The 23,856-nt window shown below is 38.7% G+C and overlaps 1 protein-coding gene across 2 annotated transcripts in view; it reads left to right on the top strand.

Moving 5' to 3' along the window:
- The first annotated feature begins 641 nt into the window (after nt 1-641).
- Nucleotides 642-23,856, top strand: part of LOC306853904 (NACHT, LRR and PYD domains-containing protein 3-like) — a 30,558-nt gene continuing 7,343 nt past the window's right edge. The window contains exons 1-4 of one of the 2 annotated variants that reach the window (XM_079391590.1): nt 642-947; nt 20,863-21,064; nt 21,566-21,679; nt 21,896-23,851. In XM_079391590.1, the coding sequence (XP_079247716.1) occupies nt 20,919-21,064; nt 21,566-21,679; nt 21,896-23,851 (2,216 nt within the window). In that variant the 5' untranslated portion in view covers nt 642-947; nt 20,863-20,918. The remainder of the gene's footprint in view (nt 948-20,862; nt 21,065-21,565; nt 21,680-21,895; nt 23,852-23,856) is intronic. The other variant, XM_079391591.1, reaches the window with a different exon arrangement.

The following is a 23,856-nucleotide window of genomic DNA, read 5'->3' as shown; positions in this document are numbered from 1 at the left end:
ATTTTTACTGATTTTGAGTTTTATTAAATCAACATCAAGCTGACACAAAGTGATTAATTAAACTTTTGTATGATATAAAATTCATTATAGCTGAATTGAGCTAATTCATTCGTAAATATTAACTTTACCAAGTTATGAAACTTAATTTTCTTTTTAGAGGTAACGTTTTTCATTAAATAAAAAAAATGTTTTTGTACAATATGTGGTTGCATTTTATTTTTTATTTATCTTCATGTAATACCTACATTTTATATAGTGTTAATGAAATAATATATACAATGTAGGTATGTTGTTCAATTCGTTCAAAAGTATTTTGTTCAAGTTGTTTCATTATTTGTATCAATTGTTATTGGTCAAGAAAAGTTTAGATTTTTTCCAAGTTTTGAACGATTTTCTGGTTTATTAATATTATTTAAGCTTTTATAGAGCAATCTAGTATACATAATGTTTGTCAGCTCTTTTTGAGGTATTTCCATAGCTAGTTTTGGCCAGATTACCCATTTTAAATAAGGTATAAACCCACTTAATGAACGGATCCGGATCGGATGAACCGCTTTATTAGCGGATGCGGATTTGCGGATCCGCTCCGGATCTTGTGGTACCCCCGGGGTGGATCCGCTCCCGAGTCATTTTGCTATCTGGGAAACAGGAAAAACACCACACGAGAGTGGGAGTCAATCTTCCGGGATTGGGACGGGACGGGATTTTTCCCAGTTTTTTTGTGGGATTGGGACGGGACGAGATTTTTTTTGTGGGATTGGGACGGGACGAGATTTTTTTTGTGGGATTGGGACGGGGGAGGTTTGAGAATCCACTCCGGTATCACCCTCTATTACATATTAGTAGAGTTACAAGAAATCAACACACCTTCAGCAGGTAGAGACGAAAGTGAAAGACGTCATTTAAACCTCTTAACTTTGAGTGTTTAAACTGTCGCATATTTTGAGGTAAGTAATTATTAATTTATTTGACCATGCTGTGATATTAAAATGAGCTGCTGTTTAGGGTTATGCTCTTTTTAACATGGGATTTAAAACACAAATCATTTTTCGACATTACAACCCTGCTGGAAAAACCAGCATAGACCAGCATAGCTGGTCATACCAGCAAGACCAGCATATGTTGTGTTTTGGTGCTGGTATGCTGGTGACCAGCATGGAATGCTGGTGGGATGCTGGTGGTATGCTGGTGACCAGCATGGGATGCTGGTGGTATGCTGGTGACCAGCATGGGATGCTGGTGACCAGCATGGAATGCTGGTGGGATGCTGGTGACCAGCATGGGATGCTGGTGACCAGCATGGAATGCTGGTGGGATGCTGGTGACCAGCATGGGATGCTGGTGGTATGCTGGTGACCAGCATGGGATGCTGGTGACCAGCATGGAATGCTGGTGGGATGCTGGTGACCAGCATGGGATGCTGGAAACTGTGCTGGTCAATATAGATGTTGAGGACGGTAGCCTGTTCACCAGGGTGGAATGCTGGACAGCAACATTGAATTTTGGTATGATGAAAATCATGAAAATACAAGCTTTCATTAATATACGTAACAAGTTCATTTAATAATGACAAGTAAACATAAACACAATAATAACACATATTTAACAAAAAACAACACTCATCTGGCTCAACAAGCAAATTACAATAAAACACATCAACAACAATTTATCTTAAGTGCTTCAATTTTTTTTTTTTTTTTTGTTTGTTAATGTCCATTATTTTTTCCGTGATGAACCGTCCAGCCTTTCCCCATCTGGCCTGCAACTCTGTCTCATCCACATTCTTTCTGACAAGCCACTCCTTGAAGCAGACTAAAAAGAAATGTACAGATAAACAGTGATGCTTCTGTCGCACCAGAACAAAGAAAAATGTATTACTCCATAACCCTGGCTACTGCTACCTTTTAATGTCTGAAGTTTCTGGGGGGTTAAACGCTGCTTGGTGGTTTTGGTGGTGGAGCATTCCTTCCCTGTGAGACTTCTTTCCCCCAGAGTCTTAGTGCCCCAGATTGCCACCGCCAACTCCTTCACAAATAAGGAATCCCGCGTGTTGTTTTGTATTCTTGACCAGGCCTCTCTGCGCACTCGAACGTCTCCCCCCAAGTGAATCTGACAGAATTAAAAACAAAAATAATCAAGATACTAGAATGTACATATGCATACAATATTCATAAAAACTTTAAGTGTAGTTGGGGTTCTTATATTAATCCATGCACACAGATGATGAGGGAAATGCTGTACCTCATCTCCTTTTGGAGATACAGATGGTTCCACCTTATTGAAACAGCTAGACTCTGCACCTATATACAAAATATTGTAAATATACTCAATATACATATAGGTTTCAGATATCTGTAAGTAATTTATTTGTTTCTCTTACTTTGTAAGGTCTCCTTTGGGCTTGGTGGTCCAGGATCTTTGACAAAAATAGAATTAGAATAGAGAGTGCTAGAATTAGAGGTTCAAAAAAATTAATAACATGTATATATATAATAACTTGTATCTAAAAGTTATTAGCTGTAACATTAGGCTTTATGATCAAAGAGATTTTATATCACGTCCACACCACTGCACTTTGCTGCTGATGAGGAGTTCAGTGTCTTCAGCAGTTGTTGCTGCAATTGCATGTTTAGAGAACGTAGTTCTTTATTCTCCGCCTCAACTTCTGCTCTGATCTTCTCCTGCTCCTCTAACCTATAACAGAAGGACATACTGTCTGCCATGACTAGCTGACATTATAAGAAACAAATAAAAATATTTTATGATATATATTAGGTGTTATCTACACTGCAAAAAATGTTTTTTTATGAGTTTTTGTCTTGTTTCTAGTCCAAATATCTAAAAATTCTTAAATATCTAAATTCTCAAAATTAAGTGAGTTTTTCCTTAAAACAAGCAAATAATCTGCCAATGGGGTAAGCAAAATAATCTTTTTGACTTTTTCTCTTTTTTGCAGTGTAGCTACTTATAGTAGTACACCTACACACATGTACAGTATATGCATCAAGTTCTGCTATGGTGCTATGACAAGCAGGTTAAATCAAACATTGGGCTAAAGATCAATTCTCAGAACACATTGACAGAAAAGCATAAATATGTCTAAAGGCTATTCAAAAATCCCTTACTTGTTTTTAGTTTCCTGCAGTTGCAGGGACATATTGTTTATTTTTTTTAGGTGGAGCAGTTGCTTCTGTCTTGCCTCCTCAAGTTGTTTTTCTGGTACAACCCCACCATCATCATCATCCTCTTCTGACAATGAATCAGACAGGGTATGAGTTCTCATTCTCTTGCTTGGAGTTGGGCAGAGTGGAGACTGTTTTCTTCTAATTTTTCTCTCTTTTAGCAAGGCCAAGAGGTTATTTCGTTTGGCCTCTTCTGCAGCTTTTTTCTGATTTGTCTGAAAACATGGATAAATGCATAATTAAGAAAAGGCATCACAGTGTAATGCAAGACTCCCATACAACCTAACAAAACAAACAACACAATGTAAAATAAATATATGTTATTGGATAGATTAATACCATGATTGGAGGAGCCTGATATTATCACCTGATAATGGTGATAATTTGATAACCTGTATGTGGGCAGAAACACTAAATACATTGCAGTACACACATGGTTCATAGAGTACATGTTTTTTCTTTTTTCTTTTCCATATTTGAGCCTTCAATGTATTGTAGTATTTTCACTATACGTTTTATTCTGTAGTTACATGCAAGTGCCACAAGATGGCAATAGCTGTAATTACAGCTATTACATAGAGGGCTTAATTTGAAACGGATATCTATACAACATTTTAACAGGAAAACGGGAACAGATCAGAAGGCAGCAGCCAATAACATTAATTTACCAATTTTACACTACTATTAAGTTAGTTAACATTGGAAATATAACATCAATATCAACGTTACATTTATTGTTTTGGCTTCCTCCTTCTCGGAGCGCGACCGTGGAGGCGTGGACTCCTTCAGGAGTCTCACACGGACCCGCTTCCCCTTAGTCAGTTCCTCCTCGATCTCCTCTCTGGACTCTGGAATATTAATAACACTGAATGTAAGTACTTCAAAGCACCTGCTATAACATTATACACTGTCATCTGTCCTAAGAAAATAATGTTTAACGTTAACTTACTAGCTTTCCACAATTAATTGAACTAGCTAACGGCTAGCGCGTTAGCCAAAACTCGCATTCCATTTAATACACTTCATTAACGTTATAATATTTCTAAGTTGGACTTTTTTTTTTCTTTGTTTTTTTACATTATGTTATTAACGAACTATTGGAGCTAACGTTATCATGACTCACCCTTTAGCAGCAAAATTTGTCCCTTGAAAAATTTATCCTGCCAGCGCACCCAGTAAGTCTGAGTGAGGTCACTAGCATTATGGTCAAAGTCCTTAATGTAGGATATGGGGACGATTTCTTTACACCCGTCCTCTATATATTTCACATAGGCGAACATATTTTCAATTCTATTTTATAGTTGAATTATAGTATAAAGCAGATTTGTTGGGTAAAGTTGTCCAATCCTGTTAAATGTCGAGTAATTTTAACGTTACCTCACGAGCGAATTTAGCTTTAACGGCGGGAAGCGCGAGATGCACTGTTGCCTTGGTTACAGACAACAGTCATATACTGTATAGTGTGTCTTAGATCCCACTATAAAATGATAAAGTTAAAGGGTTTACTTGACTTTAACATAACAGAAGCACATCTGTATAACACAACAGTTCCACAATGATTATAAAGTTGAATAAACAACTCTCTAAAGCAGTTTCAACAATAGCAGTACATGTTATAGAGTCTCATAACCTTATGGAGGAGGATACAAAACTGTTGAATTGAGGCTGTGCACAATAATCTGGCAACCAAGTGTATATCACACTTCTTATTGGTGCAATAATCCAAGTCATCTAATTGGCAAATAACTGATAAATCTAATAGTTCAATTTATACAGGCAGAAGGATTAGAAGACATTTCCAACAATGTTAACGTTACCTAATCAATAGTTTATTTTGGTTGTATGAGGCATAGCGTTTAGAAACATAATTACTGTGTAAATTCAACATCGTATTATTCAAGAATATGTCTGTTAATAATTATTTCTATGTCCTTTTTTAATTTTAGAATGTCAAAACGCAAGTACAAATTGTACTTAGAGCCTAAGAGCACAGTTACATTTCCCCGTGCAAGACTGAAAAGAGGATATTTGGATGTAAGTCAGTTCATGAGAAATATGTTTTAATCCTTAGAGTGTATCAATTATATTATATAATTATATTGTATTCAGAGAATGATTCAGTATGATTCAGTCTTACCTGAAGATGTTCTTTAAAGGTGGCAGATGGTTCAGGATCACACACTGCAGATGTTGAGGTGAGAGAGTAATTTTTAATTTAAAAGACAATTATGATTGGCCTTTACTACATTAAGTACAGTTTTTTTCCCTCTGTGCTTGTGCCATCTCTTCTTGATCATGTGCAGACCATGTCTTCATCTGGCGATCTTGATCTACAATTGGATCCAGATGACACAGCCAACATGGTGAGCTCTTCTACAACCACATCTGGGGCCCATTTCAATAAGGAGGTTCAACCAACTCTGAGTTAAAACTTGAACTCTGAGTTGACTTAAGCCCGAGACACACTGCACGATTTTCGGCTGTCCCAGACAAAAGACTGGCATCGTGATTTTTTTTTTTGTGGCATTTTCTGATTCGCCATGATTGTTTCACAATGCCAATCTTTCGTCTGGGACAGCCAAAAATGGAAAACCCAGAGTTTCCCTCATTTCAGGGTTAACATGCTCAGAGTTTTTACTTAGCCTCCTTTCTGAAATGGGCCCCTGCAGGCTTGTGGCATGTTGTTGTAGAAATTGTTGTCTAAAAGTTACTCCTGGTTGTTCAGGCTTTGGCTTTCACTGGTGACCACATAAGTCAAGGGGACAGAATCAGTCCACACCTGAGCACTGCAGATGATGAGGTGAAGGATTTATCTACTTTTTAAATTAAGGAATGACATAATTAGGGCTTTACTACATTTAGTACTGTTCTTCTTGATCCTGTGCAGACCATGTCTTCATCTGGTGATCTTGATCTACAACTGGATCCAGATGACACGGCCAACATGGTGAGCTCTTCTACCAATCACACACAAGTGTTGTTTAAAGAAGATTTCCAGTTAAGCCAGTCTTATTTCAGGCTTATTTTGGGGAAATTCTACTTCACAAGGTTGAAGGTTGACTGACTTTAGATACCAAGCACCTGTCAAGGGGGGTGCAAGCATCTGTTAATTCAGAGACATACCCTCGAGTAGCCTATTTATGAATACGAGCTAGCAAATCTATAGCCATCCACTAGGGGGCAATCGGATTAGTGCCACTGCTAATCAGTCGACAGTTGGAGCAGAGTCAAACAGTTGGAGCAGAGTTGACTCGAGTATCAGTCACGCTTATTGACAGTGTAAGATGATTTACAGTTAGCCGTGTCGGGAATCCAACCACGTATTCACATTTTGCCATCTCAGAAACAGGCTCTGCCATCACATTGAATCAGGTAATATATTTATTATCAGGTTATATATTTGTTTCATTATAATTACGCACGCTATACCAGGGGCAGTCCTAAACCCTTTTTAGGCTTCAGCCCCACTATGTGTCATCTTAGCCCCACAAAACTGTCTCAAAGTGAAATTAGACAAATTTGGGGGGGCACGTGTCCGAAAAGGTTGAAAACCCCTGATTTAGACTAACAGTATTTCAGTCAACAACGGGGTGGGGTCCAAAGGTCTGACACCACTTTCCCATACCAAATGCTTCAGATAAAGTAAATAGTAAATAAACATACACTTGGACCATAACATGACATGAAACCTTTTAGCTGTACCTCACAGTGGGTTGTGATTAGCTTTGTTACTAAAGGGGCTAACATATGGTGTGATAAACTGATTTATACCACTGCATAAGTGTAATTTCCTATTGTAACGTATTCTTTAGAACATCAATCACAATGTTTTTCTATTGTCAAATGATCATATATATCGCCATATCGGGCAGGCCTAGGCAGACGTAACATATCACACAATAAATAATCGCAATATCCCTAGATAATGAGAAGTTGCATGTATCACAATGCAGAGTGCAGGCATTTGAAGTCCTTATAGCAGCAGGAAAAATCTGTTCTTAAACTGGTTTGTAATGATGGTCAAAGACATGTAGTTCCTCCCAGAGGGCAGAGGCATGTGCATCCTCATGCATGTGAATGACACAAACAAAACAGGGTCCCACTCATAAAAAAGCTGTTCCATATTACAATTATATGTCCAAAAGCTCCACCCTTTTAAATCAAGCTTGAATTAGTCTGATCATATAGTTAGTTCATTAAACAGCTTAATCCTGCTTTTATGAGCCTTCATTTTAAAACACCCATCTGCTGTTTGGTGCATGTTTTGTTGAATTATTTTTTCTAAATGTTTCTTTGTGCTTTCAGGTACTGCCTCTTGCTTCCAACTGCGGAGAAAATGAAAGTGAAGTCAGACCAGGTTCAAGCTGCGCAAATATTGAGGTCAGGGCAGGGAACAACCCATTCTTTGTCACCGGTCAGAAGGGCTGTGCAATATGACCAAAATCTCATATCCTGTTTCATATCCTGATAACGATACATATCCCGATATAGAATATTTTCTGTAAATTACTAAAATACTTTTTTATCTCACAATTCTGACTTGTTTTGTGAGATATAAACTTGCAATTTTTTTCCATGTTTCCGTCCTGAAATCTTGTGTGTGTTGAACTAATTTGCCCAGTCTCATGAAAATGCAAATAAATAGTATGCCAAATAAAAACGAAAACTTGTGGTATTGATACGCGAAAATGGACTTTGGCGTTCATATGATACGGACGTGTTTGGCGTGCATATGATACGCAGTTTTCGTGTACATATGATACGCATGTACCCCACAACCCCATGTAATAAGCAGCGTCTACTAATAGTGAATCTTAAGTTGCACTGCTTCAAGAACCTCGTTACAGCTGCGAAACTATATTGTTGAGAAATTCGCGGGGAAGCTCTTACAACAAGTTTCTATGCGCGTCTCCGCGTGTATGCACGAGTGCGTGTCTGTACTGTGTGTGCATCTGTGAGAGAGGACGGGAGAAAGAAAGTGTGATTTCTGTACATAAAAAAGGTGGAAGACATGGAAATAGTTTATCAATTTTTTTACCCTATTGTGTGTTATATTTATTTGCTCAATGTCTTCTGGGGTTGTGGTTCTTTTACTGTTGTAGATAGCCCATAGTATAAAAAAAATATTATATATCTCTTCATTGTGTTTGGGCCCCCCTGGACGAGCGAGCATAGGTACTTGCCTAGAATGCCTATGCATAAATCTGGCTCTGTGTATACCATCATATCGCACAGCCCTACCAGTCAGTCATACATTTCTTAGTTTACTGTCATTGTATGTAGACACATGCACTCAAGAATGTGTTTTCTTTGTAATTTTGTAGCTCATGTCTTCATCTGGTCGCTTTCTGCTTACATCTGAGCAGCAACCAAGTGACATGGCCCAGCAGTTTAGTTGTGATTCATCATCTGAAGGCAGTGTTTCTGGAGTTGATACGGAAATTACAGACATTCCAGAAGATGATCCATTCAGACAGATAGGTTTTGACGCAGACATGGATTCAGTACTAATGTCAGCAGGTACAACGACAAAGGCTGAGGCACTGCTCATGGTGATGAGTCATGCAGCAAGACATAATATAACAGGGACACAACTTCATGATTTATTAAAGCTCATAAATACTCTGTTTGGCAAAGAGGTGTTACCCAGATCAAAATATTTGTTCAATAAGGTCTTTAAAAACAACTCAGACATTGTGGAGTTCCACTTCTACTGCAAAACCTGTAAAGTATACATTGGCACACAAGAAGGCATACAAGACAAAAACATTGAACAGTGTGCAATATGTAGTGCTCCCATTGAAATCAGTTCCTTGAATAGCTCAAGCTTTTTTATCAACATACCAATTGCACCTCAAATCCAGACGCTGCTTGAAAATCCTCAGATTCAAAACAGCATGAACTGCAGAGACCAAAGGCAACAGAATGAATATGTCATCTCAGACATATATGATGGTGAAATGTATCGAAACTTGTCAAGACCAGGTGAAATTCTGTCAGATCCCAACAATTTGTCATTTAATTTCAATTCTGATGGCTCACCTGTGTACAAGTCTTCCAGATTTTCTATATGGCCCATACACCTGCATTTAAACGAGCTCCCTCCCAAAATGAGATTTCAGAATGTAGTGCTTGCAGGTCTTTGGTTTGGTACTCAAGAGCCAGTCATGTCTATTTTTCTCAGACCCTTTGTTGATCAGGCCAAAACACTGGCATCCAGTGGCGTGTCTTGGAGAAAAAATGGAACGTGTGAACAGCAAAATTGTTGGAATGTGTTGTTGTGTAGACTCAAAGGCAAGACCAGCCATGCAAAACACCACACAGTTTAATGGGTACTTTGGTTGTAGCTTCTGTTTGCATCCTGGTACTCTAGTAGAGAAACAGGTGAAGTACACTGTGACTAACACTGAATATCCTGACAGAGAAGCGAAGAAAATGCTGGCAGATATGGAGCAAGCATTAGCACAAAACAGAAGTGTCAGAGGAGTAAAAGGTCCATCACCACTCATAAACATGCCCTATTTTGATATAGTGTGGGGCTTTGTTCCAGACTATATGCATGCTGTCTTACTTGGTGTCATTAGACAGCTCACAGAGCTTCTTTTGAACAACAGTGATCAACCCTACTACATTGGGAGTCCCAACACTATGAGGGTGCTAGAAAACAGGATCAAGGACATAAAGCCACCACACCTGATAACACGACAACCCAGACCCCTTGCAGAATTCAAGTACTGGAAAGCCTCAGAGTGGCGAGCATGGCTCCTGTTTTACAGCTTGCCAGTCCTGAATGATGTACTTCAACCACGTTATGTGAAGCACCTAGGCCTTCTGGTATCAGCAGTATTTCTACTTCTGAATGAGAGCATTACCTTCCAAGACATCAACAAAGCAGATAACATGCTTTTCGAGTTTGTGGCAAGGTTTCAGTTGCTGTATGGTGAGGCGTCTATGACATTTAATGTACACCTGCTAACTCCCCTTGCTAAATCAGTGAAATTGTGGGGGCCACTCTGGGCACACTCAGCATTTGTGTTTGAAAATGCAAATGGTGGTCTGTTGAAACTGGTGCATGGAACAAAGTGTGTAGCTCTGCAGATTGTGAACAAATTCCTGTTGCACAGAGCAATACCACTCTTTACCACAAGGTATGCAGTTAGCGAGCAAGTTAAGGAGTTCTGTTTGGAAATGACAAATGACCCAAGAGTAAAGAGTTTCACAAAATTTCAAGACACAACTGTTCTGGATAGTGGCAGAGTGACAGAGACTACTGATGATGAAAAAAGAGCCTTCATTTCTGCACAGAAACATGCACCAGATGAAATGGTAGTGCACAAGAGAATGGTGCATAAAGGACTGGTTTATACCAGCAAAAGCTATAGCCTTAGTAAGAGACGCAGAGACTGTTTTGCAAAGATGAGTGATGGTGTTTATGGAGAAATCCAAAATATTGTATCCTTTCCTTCAGAAGGGGGTACAGAAATTGCTGTCCTTTTCAAAAAACTTTATACAAATGCCTCGTTTCCTTTATCACAAGGTCATGGGTTTGTGTCACATATCAGACTTGTAAGTGGAAGCCTTTTTTTGCCAGTGTGTCTGATTTCAGTAGACAGGTTAGAGCAGAAATGCATAGTTTTAAAGACGGGTGATCAGACATACATTTGTGACTTTCCAAATACATATGAGAGAGACTAGTCTTCATCATAGGTGGTCATTCTGTAGCTCGCTTTAAGCTGTAGTAATCTTAAGTACCAGCTACCAGCTAAAACTATGATCAGCTGCAGTTTTGAATTACTTCTCATAAACATTAGCGATGTTTGGTTTCCCCTTGAGAAAACAGGATTGGTTGTTGAACAAATCTTACAATCATAATTCAGTGAATGGAGCTGGCTCAGCTGTCCACAAGTGTGTTCACATGATAACAAGTGATTGACTAATGGGGGTGAGTTGTTGGTGATGATAAGCCCTTTCTGTTCAAAGACTGGTCGTTGATTTGAAATGACTTTGACCCCTGTGCAGTAAACGCTGTGAGCGGTTTCGGTCTGGAGTTCACAGACTGTGCATGTCAGTTTCCAGATATTCGTTGAGCCTTTTCTTCAGGGCCCTTGTTCTGTCAGTGATGTAGTGTCTCCCAATGGCGTCACATGCAATGTCACACTCCAGTCTTCCTCTCAAAGGGGGTCTTGAGATCTTTAGATGTTCAGTATGTTGTAGCTGTAAGACCCTGGCTAGATGTTTTGACAGTCAACCTTGTGGGAACCTCAGTGGGATGTTTCTGGTGGTGCCTGTTGAGTTAGCAGTGTTTATCCTTACCTTAAAGGGATAGTTCACCCAAAAATGAAAATTCTGTCATTAATTACTCACCCTCATGTCGTTCCAAACCCGTAAGACCTTCGATCATCTTCGGAACACAAATTATGATATTTTTTTATGAAATCCATGAGCACTTTGACCCTCCCATAGAGAGCAAGGGTACTACCACGATCAAGGCACAGAAAATTACCAAGATCATCGACAAAGTAATCCATGTGACATCAGTGGTTCAACTGTAACATTACGAAGCTACGAGAATATTTTTTGCGCAAAGAAAAATGAGAATATTCAAAAGCTGGCGCTGACCCAGATCTGGCGTGATGAAGTTGAACACATGCGCGTGCCCTCTGCCTTGTGTTCACTGTCATCACTCCAGATCTGGGTCAGTGCCGCCACACGCTTGCATCATGGTACTTTCGTGAACAAAGTCGTTATTTTTGTTTTCTTTGCGCAAAAAATTTTCTCGTAGCTGCGTAACATTACAGTTGATTACTTTGTCGATCATCTTGGTACTTTTCTGTGCCTTGATTGTGTAAGGAACCTTGCTATCTATGGGAGGGTCAAAGTGCTCTCGGATTTCATCAAACATATCTTAAACTGTGTTCCGAAGATGAAATAAGGTCTTACGGGTTTGGAACGACATGAGGGTGGAGTAATTAATGACAGAATTTTAATTTTTGAGTGAACTACCCCTTTGAATCAAGTCAGGATTCTCATTATCCACTTGTTGTATCTGTTGGTCACTGAGACCTGCTGCACCTTCCTCTAGTTTTCAGCAGGTCTCAGTGACCAACAGATACAACAAGTGGATAATGAGAATCCTGACTTTATTTAAGGTAAGGATGAACACTGCTAACTCAACAGGCACCACCAGAAGTATCCCACAAGGTTGACTGTCAAAACAACTAGCCAGGTTATTACAGCCACAACACACTGAACATCTTAAGATCTCAGCTGGGGATACCCTCAAGACAAGACCCCCTTTGAGAGGAAGACTGGAGTGTGACATCGCATGTGACGCCATTGGGAAACGCTACTTCGCTGACAGAACAAGGACCCTGAAGAAAAGGCTCAACGAATATCTGGAAACAAAGAAGAAATATCTAGGAAGACATTCGCACCCAAGGCCAGAGAAAAACAGAAAAGGAAAAAAACAGACAGGGCTTATCATCACTATCAAACACTTGTGACACCACTTCAAGTTTTCACATGACCCAAGTTCACATTTAGGTCATCTAATGACACCTGAACCAGTTCCATTCATGGAAAGACCCTGCACACCTCTCACAGGTACTTTCAGTTATTTTGGCTTCAGATTGAAGCTAGGCAGAGCTGTGCTGGGATGTACTGTATATGAAGTCACCACTTCACAAAGAATGATAAAGTTGACATTTGTTCCACTCTTATATACAGTATATTGGCTCTATGGCTCTTTTGGTTGTTAGGTGTCAGAGTCAGGGACATGTTAAACAGCCTGCACATATCAACACACAGAAGTCCTAAGATTAAGTTTATTCAGTCAAGTGAAATCACAAGTGAAACTATAATCACCATGTTTGACAGATGAGGTGGTCTTTCAAGGGTCATTATTTCTCCAGTTTGATGATGACTGATGTTATGAGATGCTGATGTGTCTGGAATTATAGAATGGAATTATAGAATTATAAAATGGAAAGGGCCACTGGTTCTGTAAGTATTTTTTTATTTATATATTTTATTTTTGTAGTATTCTGATGATTTTATGTCCACATAGTTGTATATTTGAATTATTAAATTCATTCTTTGTACCGATGATTCAAGCAAGAATTTCATGCTCCAACTGTCAGTCACCTAACAATGCCTTTGCACTCCTCCCACAATTCAGTGCTATGCCTTAAACATGCTCAGTGTAATGGGGCCTTACGGGTTGCAACTGACATTGAAACCGAAAATGATAAACAAACTGCTTTCCAAAGTTACTGCAATGTACTTTTTGATTAAACATCCTCCACAATACATTGTCAGAGGATGCTTGTAGGAACACTGTTAATGTAATCTGTTATATTGGTGTACAGTGTTTGTTAACTGACTGTTGCAGGCCATATTGCCACAAAGGCTAGAAAATATAGATGGTTGAAGAGGCATGTATTCATCTCGCACACAAAGTATCAAGGGAAGCATGATAATTTATTTTATGAATATTGAATGTACTGTATATATTGTCATGATAGCAATGCTATCAAGCAATTCCTATAAATGTGAATGTAACGTGCAAATGTTTTTGTTGCGATAATAAAACTTATTTCAAACAGACGTTAATGTTCTATAATCTTCAGTTTATTTTTATATTTATTGTAATTAATTTATATGAAAATTGAGATAATGGTATGTGTTGTATTGCAGGCCAAGTATTTACAATATATTAATGTACTTCCCTTAAAGAACTCCTTGACATTGATAGCCTAATTTCTATTTCATTGTCTTCTATTTCAGTACTTTAAACTTAGCAATAAACAAGCAACTTATTAAATGGACCAAGTGCTGGCTGCATAAATGTGCATTAACCCTTTAAGTCCTGAGGGCATTTGTTTTTTCTGAGTGACATACACAAACATAATGACTCGTAACTCGAAGACTGTAGCAAGGAGAGTAAAGAGGTTGGTATCGTTTTATAGAAAACTTTAAACAATTATTTCATTAGGACATTCTCCTCCTGAGAAATAGCTGATGAAAATGTAAGAAAAATTTGAGTGCTGGAGAAATTTTTCATATCTGCCTTATTTGACATTCAGTATCTCAGGATATAAATAAGGTAGGAGGAAAATTATTTTTTGATGATGCTCCCCAGCATGTTAGCTGTATCTGTTTCAAATTTTTGGTGATTGCATAAAGTATCCAAAAGTTACAGTATTTTATAACAAAATATGCCTTTTTGTTTAGCTCTTGACTCCCTGAAGGAATTTTAAAAACTGTTTTCTGAGTGCCATATACAAAAATAATGACTCATAACTTCAAGGCCGTAGCAAGGAGAGTTAAAAAGTAGGTATCGTTTGATAGAAATCTTTCTATATTTTTAGGGGGAAAAAAACTTTGCATTTGAATATTCTCATTTTGAGAAATAGGTGATAAAATGTAAAAAATAATTAGTGGGGTCAAGGAACATTTTTCATATTATTCTTATTTGATGTTCAATATCTCATGAAAGAATTTTTTTTTTTTTTTTGGTGATGTTTCCCAACATGTGTGCTGTATGTGAATTAAACTGTGAAGTATCATGAAGTAAACAAAAGTTACAGCATTTGGAAACAAGGTAGCCTTTCTCTTAGCCCTTTACAGTTTTGAAATAGAAGTAATGTCTCACTCAAATTTAGTCAAAACCCCAAACAATTATACTTGTTTTATTCTACTCAGTGAGACCTTTCAAATGACACATGACTATCCGAGTTGTATGTTTCTGATATATTAGAGTACATGGCACAAAAAACATTTTTCATCAATTATGAAAACATTTTTTCTATTTATCCGCAAATAACTCAGCACTACTTAGGAATTAATCAAAGTGGCCAAATGCATTGTAAAGGTCAGACCCCAAGCTTTCCAATGACTCCTATTTTGTGTTGATCAAGGCATTGCTTTTAAAAATTATGATTATAATTTTTTTCTTCGCTAGGGGCGCCCATCGGCGGTACACTTCGGTTTAGACTGACTAGGCATCACTGGTTAGGAGTTTATCAAAATGGTTGGATGCATTCGAAAGCTGAATTTCTAAGCTTTAAAATTATACCTAATTATTATAAATAAAAAATAAATAAGATAAAATAGACAGAAACATTCTAGGTTTTACATTTTGCTTGCCGAGAGACATATCACCATAACTTGGTGCTCCACCCTAACAGACTTGAGAAGCTTGAGAGCTGTAACTCTCGAGAGGGCAGGGGGCGCTACACAAATTTTGTGCAGGAGATGTTTAAAGGGTTAATGAGACTCACTAGCAAAACCATGCTGGTAGACCAGCATCACCAGCAAGACCATGCTGGTAGACCAGCAAGACCAGGCTGGTAGACCAGCATCACCAGCAAGACCAGACTGGTAGACCAGCATTACCAGCAAGACCAGGCTGGTAGACCAGCATCACCAGCAAGACCATGCTGGTAGACCAGCAAGACCAGGCTGGTAGACCAGCATCACCAGCAAGACCATGCTGGTAGACCAGCATTGTCTTGCTGGTCCACCAGCTAAACCAGCACCAAACCAGCATTTACCAGCATAGTCCAGCATAAACCAGCATTAACCAGCATGGGAATTATGCTGGTCTATGCTGGTTTTTCTAGCAGGGAAACTAACCAAAATGGCGGAAGCGTTAAATATCAAATTGCTGTTGATATCCCGCGAATATGCGATATTTTAATCATAAAAAAAAGTTGTTTATGAGAAATATTCGTAGCTATATAACTTTTATACGAATATTTTTAGTTCAAAATAGGCTTGGCAGGTCATTTTGACACAGATATGCATTATTATACTAATGATGATCACATTAGAAGCATATTAATGAAAACATACAAATATACAGAGCACCACAATAATAAATAGTGTGCGTTGTGTGTGAGTTGAATGCTAAACGCAAATTACCACACTGAATTAAACTACTAAAAGTCTGATAAATTGTGTTCTTAAAATACATGAAAATTATCACGAATTTTCATGTAGGCTATTTCAAACTTTCCAGTTTCTTCGTCACACACTGATGTATTAAAAGTTGAATAAACTGGTACTTTACCATTTTCTAACTGAGTATAACATTAATACTTGATTCCATGATGTTTGAAATGCTTTATTTTGTATTGCACTGAACTCCAGCTTTAAAACGTGAATTCCATGTTTAGGAAAAGTGTGTACAGCAAATTATTATTCAAAATTAATATGAAACAAAAACACATTTCAAATTAAGAAATTAGCATGCATGTGTGGGCTTTGTTTACTGCACTCCTGAAATAAGACATACCCAGATAAAGATCTCAGATAAAAACACACAAACATGAGGCCTAACTGCAAAACCGTCACATTAGATGTAGCCTATGCATGCATGTATTGATGGATTGACTCATTTATTTAATGGAATAATGTTGTACAAAAATGTAAATGTACAAAATTAACACCAGCATACAATACATAAAGAGAAAATTACAACAAACAGGACTTCAAACCAAGAAAATAAAAATAAAAGGGTAAATAAATAACGCACATGTCCTAATTACTAATAAATTACTATAGAAAAAGTAAATAGTATTCGGCTATAGGTAATGGACTTCTTAGGATTAAGGGGAAAAAATATCAGATGACATTCGCAGCCAATGAGGGAGATTTTTGACATAAGTCAGCATGACATCAGAGCAAGGCGGACCGCACTCGGACACATTTCTAACCGGCATGCATCTCGCGCTGATCACCGGTGATCGGTTCTGCGCAGATTTTGCTCAACTCAAACAAGCCTAGTATTAAAGAGTATGGTTTCCTGACACGTGTTTAACACCAATAGAGTTTAGAATGTCTATAAATGCAACGAATCTTTTTCATTGTCAACATGGATATAAAAATCACCAGCAATAGGTTGTTTGCAAACACGTGATTCTGATGGCGCGGGAAATGCAGCTGGAGGGCAGGAAGTAGTTTTTTCTCCATAGGAATCAGTAGCAGAAACTCAAGATGCCTGTGTTTTGTGTTGTTTATGGATGCTCAAATCGGTCAAACGGAGAAAACACAAGGAGCTTTTATCGTGTACGAAAATGTGTTGTTCATAAGGAGGGAAAAGTCAAGAAATTGACTGAAAAACGCAGGAAAAAGTGGCTTGTAAACCTGCGTCTGCGGTCGGGAGGAGCCGATCGTATAATGCTTGTGTGTGCAAATGGTTAATATAGGATATAATAATATATTAATAAAGACATATATAAATAGATACAAGGTGAGCCAGTCCGAATTCACTCAGTGCTAAACGCCACACGTAGACACGATGTAAATAAGATGATATTTGCAGTTCAGAGAGCTTGACTGATTATAAGGAACCGTGAGATTGGGATAAACGGCATTAGTGATTACATGGAAGTGCTATTTGCTCGTTTTCTAGGCTATAATCAAATCAGAATTTAACTAAAAGTTGTTTTACGTGCTTCTAATAGGACCACGGCCACAAACCCTGTACATGCAGCAAAGTTTCAGGAGTGGCATATATCCCATATCCCTCATATAAATATGGGATTCACTTTCGTAATAGCTTGTTTGCAGTCAGGGTAAGTTGCTTAGCCTATATCCACCGATTCAATGACATGCAAGTGGTAGCACCTAAACCAGTACAGTACGGATGTTCCTCCATCTCTTCCGTTCTCTTTTTTTCAGTCACTCCTGACACTTTGCTGCATACAGGGTTTGTGTACATTGAATGAATGAATGAATGAATGATGCATTTATATAGCGCTTTTATTGTGTATTGCCATACACCCAAAGCGCTTTACAATCATGTGGGGGTCTCTCCTCAACCACCACCAGTGTGTAGCATCCACTTGGATGATGCGACGGCAGCCACAGTACAACGGCGCCAGTGCGCTCACCAGCTACAGGTGGAGAGGAGAGAGTGATAGAACCAATCAAGTAGATGGGGATTACTAGGAGGCCATGATTGATAAGGGCCAGTGGAGGGAATTTGGCCAGGACACCGGGTTTACACCCCTACTCTTTACGAGAAGTGCCGTGGGATTTTTAGTGACCACAGAGAGTCAGGACCTCGTTTTAACGTCTCATCTGAAAGACGGTGCTTTTTACAGTATAGTGTCCCCGTCACTATACTGGGGTGTTAGGACCCACACAGACCACAGGGTGAGCACCCCCTGCTGGCCTCACTAACACCTCTTCCAACAGCAACCTAGTTTTCCCAGGAGGTCTCCCATCCAGGTACTGACCAGGCTCAACATTGGTCCTAGCAGCACGTAAAGCAAAACTTATTCAAATTCTGAATTGTTTACAGCCTAGACAGCGAGTAAATAGCTCTTGTATATAATCACTAAAAAGCTGGCTCACTTCAGTTTTTTGCAATCTCACAATGTTCTGTTATAATCGATGAAGCTCTCTGAACTGCAAATAATATCTTATTTACATCGTGTCTATGTGTGGCGTTTAGAATTAAATTAATTCTGACTGTCTCACACTGAATGCTTGAGGTGGCAGCCTTGCATTATCTATTTATATCTGTATTAATATATTAATATTATGTCTTATATTAACCTTTTGCACACACAAGCATTATTCGACCGGCTCCTCCCGACCGCCGACGCAGGTTTACAAGCCACATTTTCCTGCGTTTTTCAGTCAATTTCTTGACTTTTACCCCCTTATGAACAACACATTTTCATACACAATAAAAGCTCCTTGTGTTTTCTCGGTTTGAACGATTTGAGCATCCATAAACAATGCAAACCACAGGCATCACGAGTTTCTGCTACTGATTCCTATGGAGAAAAAAATTACTTCCTGCCCTCCAGCTGCATTTTGTGCCACAGCAATGATGTCATGTGCAAACAACCTATTAGAAACCTCTTTATCTGCAGCCAGCACTACCTCAGATAGAAAATCAGCAAATTCTTTAATAAAGTCTGCATGGTGGCCTGTATGCAGTAGCCTGTACAAACATCACAGGGGATTTATCATTAACACTTGTTTCTTTGGATAACATTATATGAAGCACCATTACTTCGAACGAATTACACTTGAAACCCGACCTCTGAGAAATACTGAAATACTGTGGTAATCTACTGGCAGCTGTGGTTGCCAGCATTATACTGTTATTTTACAGCTCTCTAACATTAATTTACAGCTCTTCATTTTTACAGTATGTTACCGTTATTATACCATGTACACATGGTAAGTTAATGTTGTTAAAAAAAAATAAAAAATAAATAAATACCTTTCAGCATATTCTTACTTGGACCTATTCAATATTTTTAATTGAAAAATATGCATTTTCATTCATTCATTGGCTATAATTGTTGCAATAAAATTTAAGTGCCATTGCTTAAAAAATGTTTTACTGACGTTTCATAGAAGTTTAGTTATACTTTCAAATTTCATGCCATTTGTAAGCTATGTAGCCTATGTAATTTCACAATGTTTAAAATTACTACTTGTGCAGTCACAGTTCTATAATGGCAGCCTACAATTTACTCAGGCCGATGATTTTTTTGTGTGTGTGTGTGTGTGTGTGTGTGTGTGTGTAACATTAAAATAATTTTAGAATAATTGAACATAAATAGAATAATTGAACACTCTTAAGCTCTGTCAGGTTGGATGGTGGCAGACTCACATTTTCAGGTTTCTCCAGAAATATTTGATTGGATTCAAGCTCAGGCTGTGGCTGGTCCACTCAAAGACATTCACAGAGTTGTGTATAAGCCACTCTTGCTGTGCGTTTAGGGTCACTGTCCTGTTGGAAGGTAAACCTTCTGTTTTTCAGCGGCAGCGACTGAGGGACTCGTCAGAGTAGAAGAAAAGCTCAATGCACAAAAATATAGAGATAGCCTTAATGAAAGTCCAGAGCATCCAGAACCTCAGACGGGCAGAAGGTTCACCTTCCAACAGCACAATGACCCTAAGCACACAGCAAGAGTGGCTTATAGACAACTCTGAATGTCCTTTAGTGGCCCAGCCAGAGCCTGGGCTTGAACCCAATCAAATATTTCTGGAGAAACCTGAAAATGTGTGTCTGCCACCATCCAACCTGACAGCTTGAGAAGCAAAGAATGGCAGATAATTGCCAAATGCTGATGTGCAAAGCTTGTTGCATCATATACTTGAGGCTATAAAGGTGCTTCAGCTAAGTACTAAGTTAAGGGTTTCAATATGTAATGTACTTGTTTCAGTGGGTTTTTCTTTTTTATAAATTAACAAAGTTGTGACAGTTCTGCTTTTGCTTTGCCATTATGGAGTATGGAGTGTAGATTGATGTGAAAAAAAAAGAGTAAAAATCAGTTTAACATAAGGCTTCAACATAACAAAGCGTGAAAAAAATGAAGGGGTTTGAATACTTCCGCAAGGCACTGTATGTATGTATGTATATATATATATATATATATATATGTGTGTGTGTGTGTGTGTCACAATAAAAAGTGATGCAGTGAGGCGTAAGTTCCAAGCTTTTATCATGTCTGTAACATCTGTTACTATGTGTGTTTCTGGTGTGATTTAAGATCACTGGCTGTTACACAATTGAGTTGAAGTCTGTTTGTTTTAATTTATGTATTATTATTATTATATTGATGGACAGTGCCTTTCACAATTTTTCAAGGTTCAAATCTATAGACATTTACAAAAATACCATGTGTCCCTAAATATTTTTTAACAGGTCTGAAAAGAGTCCCTCCACACTCTTTTGGCAAATGAGAGTAGGAGGACACTAAAATGAGCCTCCATAAAGAGAAAGTTGATGATGGCACTGCCTCTAAAATGAGTTGTATATCTCCTGGATCCAGTGTGCATGTGAAGAGTGATCAGTCCACGATGAAACATCCCCTTAAACTCAGTAATGCAGTGATCTCTGACTCCAGGTAAGACACTGGCTATTTTAGACTTCTATCTAAAGTGACTTGCAGTCCATTCCAGAAGCCTGTGGTGAGTGGTGCCATCACACAGACACACAAAATCACATTCCTGAACCTTCAGTGTTGCTGTTATTCATTGGTGGAATGATCTCCACATCTCCCCAAACTGCTGAGTTCCTGAAAAATCATTGATTGAATCCTGTTAACGGATCTCTCTCTTTATTTTATTTAAAAAATACTTTATAATTGCCTTTACTTCTCTGAACAATCTTGGAACTTTGTGTTACAACACTTCTCATGTTACTGCGACCTTAGGATGAAATGCTTTGTTGTATTTCTCATTTCTAAATTTATTTGCATGCAATTGTTTTCAAAATGAACAAGTACAAATGTAAATTAAAAGTGAATTGATGTTATAGATAGTAGCCCACGACAGACAAATAGCAGATTTTTAAAACAGGAATGGTCTAAAATGCTGTTTTATTTGTCTTTTGTCAATATCTGCAGGAGAAAGAGACAGAGATCAGAGTCTCCAGATCCCAGCGGTGTGTTTGTAAAGAGTAGCGCATCCATGTTGGGTCCCCCTGAATTGAGTGATAAACCAGTGACCTTTGACCCTCCGTTAGTATAAACATCTACTAATTTATTGTTGTGCATCTCAGAGGAATAGTGATTTACAAAATTCAATCAAATAACACCAAATTTAATTCAAAATATGCAACATAGGCATTTCACAGGGGTGCAACTCAAAATTGTATCTGTTATGGATATATGTCTGATGGTTTCCAACAGTCATTGTAATCACTGCCATTCTCCTTTTTCTTGTTGTTTATTCAGCAGGGGGAAAATACATCAGACCTGCATCAGGCATGACAACACTAAAACAGTCCTGCAGACACACAAGCTAGAGACTGGAGACCTGCAGAGAGTCAAAGACGAGCTCAAAATTAGCATGAAGAATAAGTACGAGAGATTATTTGAGGGAATCAAACTGCAAGGGAATGAAACCCTCCTGAACAGGATCTACACACAGCTCTACATCATGAAAGAAGCGAGAGAAGGAGTGAATGAAGAACATGAGGTTTTACAGATGGAGAAAACAGCCAGAACACAACACTCACAAGGCACTCCAATCTACTGCAATGATATCTTTAAAGCCTCACCTGAAACAGGATGTGAGGAGAAAGACCAAATAAAGAATGTCCTTACCAAAGGCATTGCCGGAATTGGAAAAACCGTCTCTGTGCAGAAGTTCATTCTGGACTGGGCCGAGGGAAAAGCCAATCAGGATGTAGATTTGATATTTGTGCTTCCATTTCGAGAGCTGAACTTGATCCGAGATCATCAGTACAGTCTTCACAGACTTCTGCTGGACTTTCATCCTGAACTTCAACATCTCGACTCAAAGATTTATGATGAGTGTAAAGTTGTGTTCATCTTTGACGGCCTGGATGAAAACAAAATCACACTGATGTTTTCAGATAGTCAGAAAGTTTCTGATGTGACTGAGACTTCATCGGTGGGTGTGTTGGTGTCAAACCTCATGAAAGGAGATCTGCTTCCCTCTGCTCTTATCTGGATCACCTCCAGACCAGCAGCAGCCAATCAGATCCCCTCTAAATGCATAAACCGTCTGACAGAAATCCAGGGATTCAATGATCATCAGAAGCAGGAATATTTCAGGAAGAGAATCAGTGACCAGCATCAAGCCAGCAGAATTGTTTCACACATCAAAAGAGCAAGAAGCCTCCACATCATGTGCCACATCCCCGTCTTCTGCTGGATCTCATCCACTGTGCTTCAGAAGCTCCTAAAAGAAGATATGTTTGCAGAAATCCCTCAAACTCTGACTGAAATGTACATCCACTTCCTGCTGATTCAGATTAACATGAGGAATCAGAAGTATGAAGAGAGAGATCCAGAGAAACTCCTGCAGTCCAACAGAGAAGTGATTGTGAAACTTGCTGAAGTGGCTTTCAAACAGCTGATGAAGGGCAATGTGATGTTCTATGAGGAGGACCTGATTGAGAGCGACATAGATGTCACTGACGCCTCGGTGTATTCTGGGATCTGCACTGAGATCTTTAAGGAGGAATCTGTGATTCATCAGAGCAAAGTCTACAGCTTCATTCATCTGAGTGTTCAGGAGTTTCTCGCTGCATACTATGTGTTTTCCTGCTATTTAATGAAGAACAAGGAACCACTTCAAATTCTGGGTGCTAAATATAAACATGACCATGAATATGACACTGACCCAGATGTTGACGGTATTAATTTAACCCATATAAATTACTCTAACGCTGAGTACTTGTCTGATAAAGACTCTTTGTATGATCTACTAACATCAGTAGTATATAAAGCCCTCAGGAGTAAAAATGGCCAGCTGGATCTGTTCCTGCGATTCCTGCTGGGCATCTCACTGGAGTCCAATCAGAGACTATTACAGGATCTACTGACACACACAGAGAACAGTTCAAAGAGCATCATGAGAACCACGCAGTACATTAAAGAGAAGATCAAAGATGGACATGGACTCTCCACTGAAAGATCCATCAATCTGTTCCTCTGTCTGCTGGAAATGAAAGATCAGACTCTGTCCAGAGAGATTCAGGAGTTTGTGAAATCAGACAAACACTCAGAGAAGTATCTCTCTCCTTCTCACTGCTCAACAATCGCCTACATACTTCAGATGTCAGAGGAGGTGCTGGATGAGCTGGACCTCAAGAAATACAACACATCAGATGAGGGTAAAAGAAGACTGATACCAGCTGTGAGCAACTGTAGAAAAGCTCTGTGAG

This window comes from Barbus barbus (assembly GCF_936440315.1).
Source record: "Barbus barbus genome assembly, chromosome: 34".
Lineage (NCBI taxonomy): Eukaryota > Metazoa > Chordata > Actinopteri > Cypriniformes > Cyprinidae > Barbus > Barbus barbus.
The sequence above is the reverse complement of the archived record's forward strand: the minus strand, read 5'-3'. Positions and strand labels throughout refer to the sequence as shown.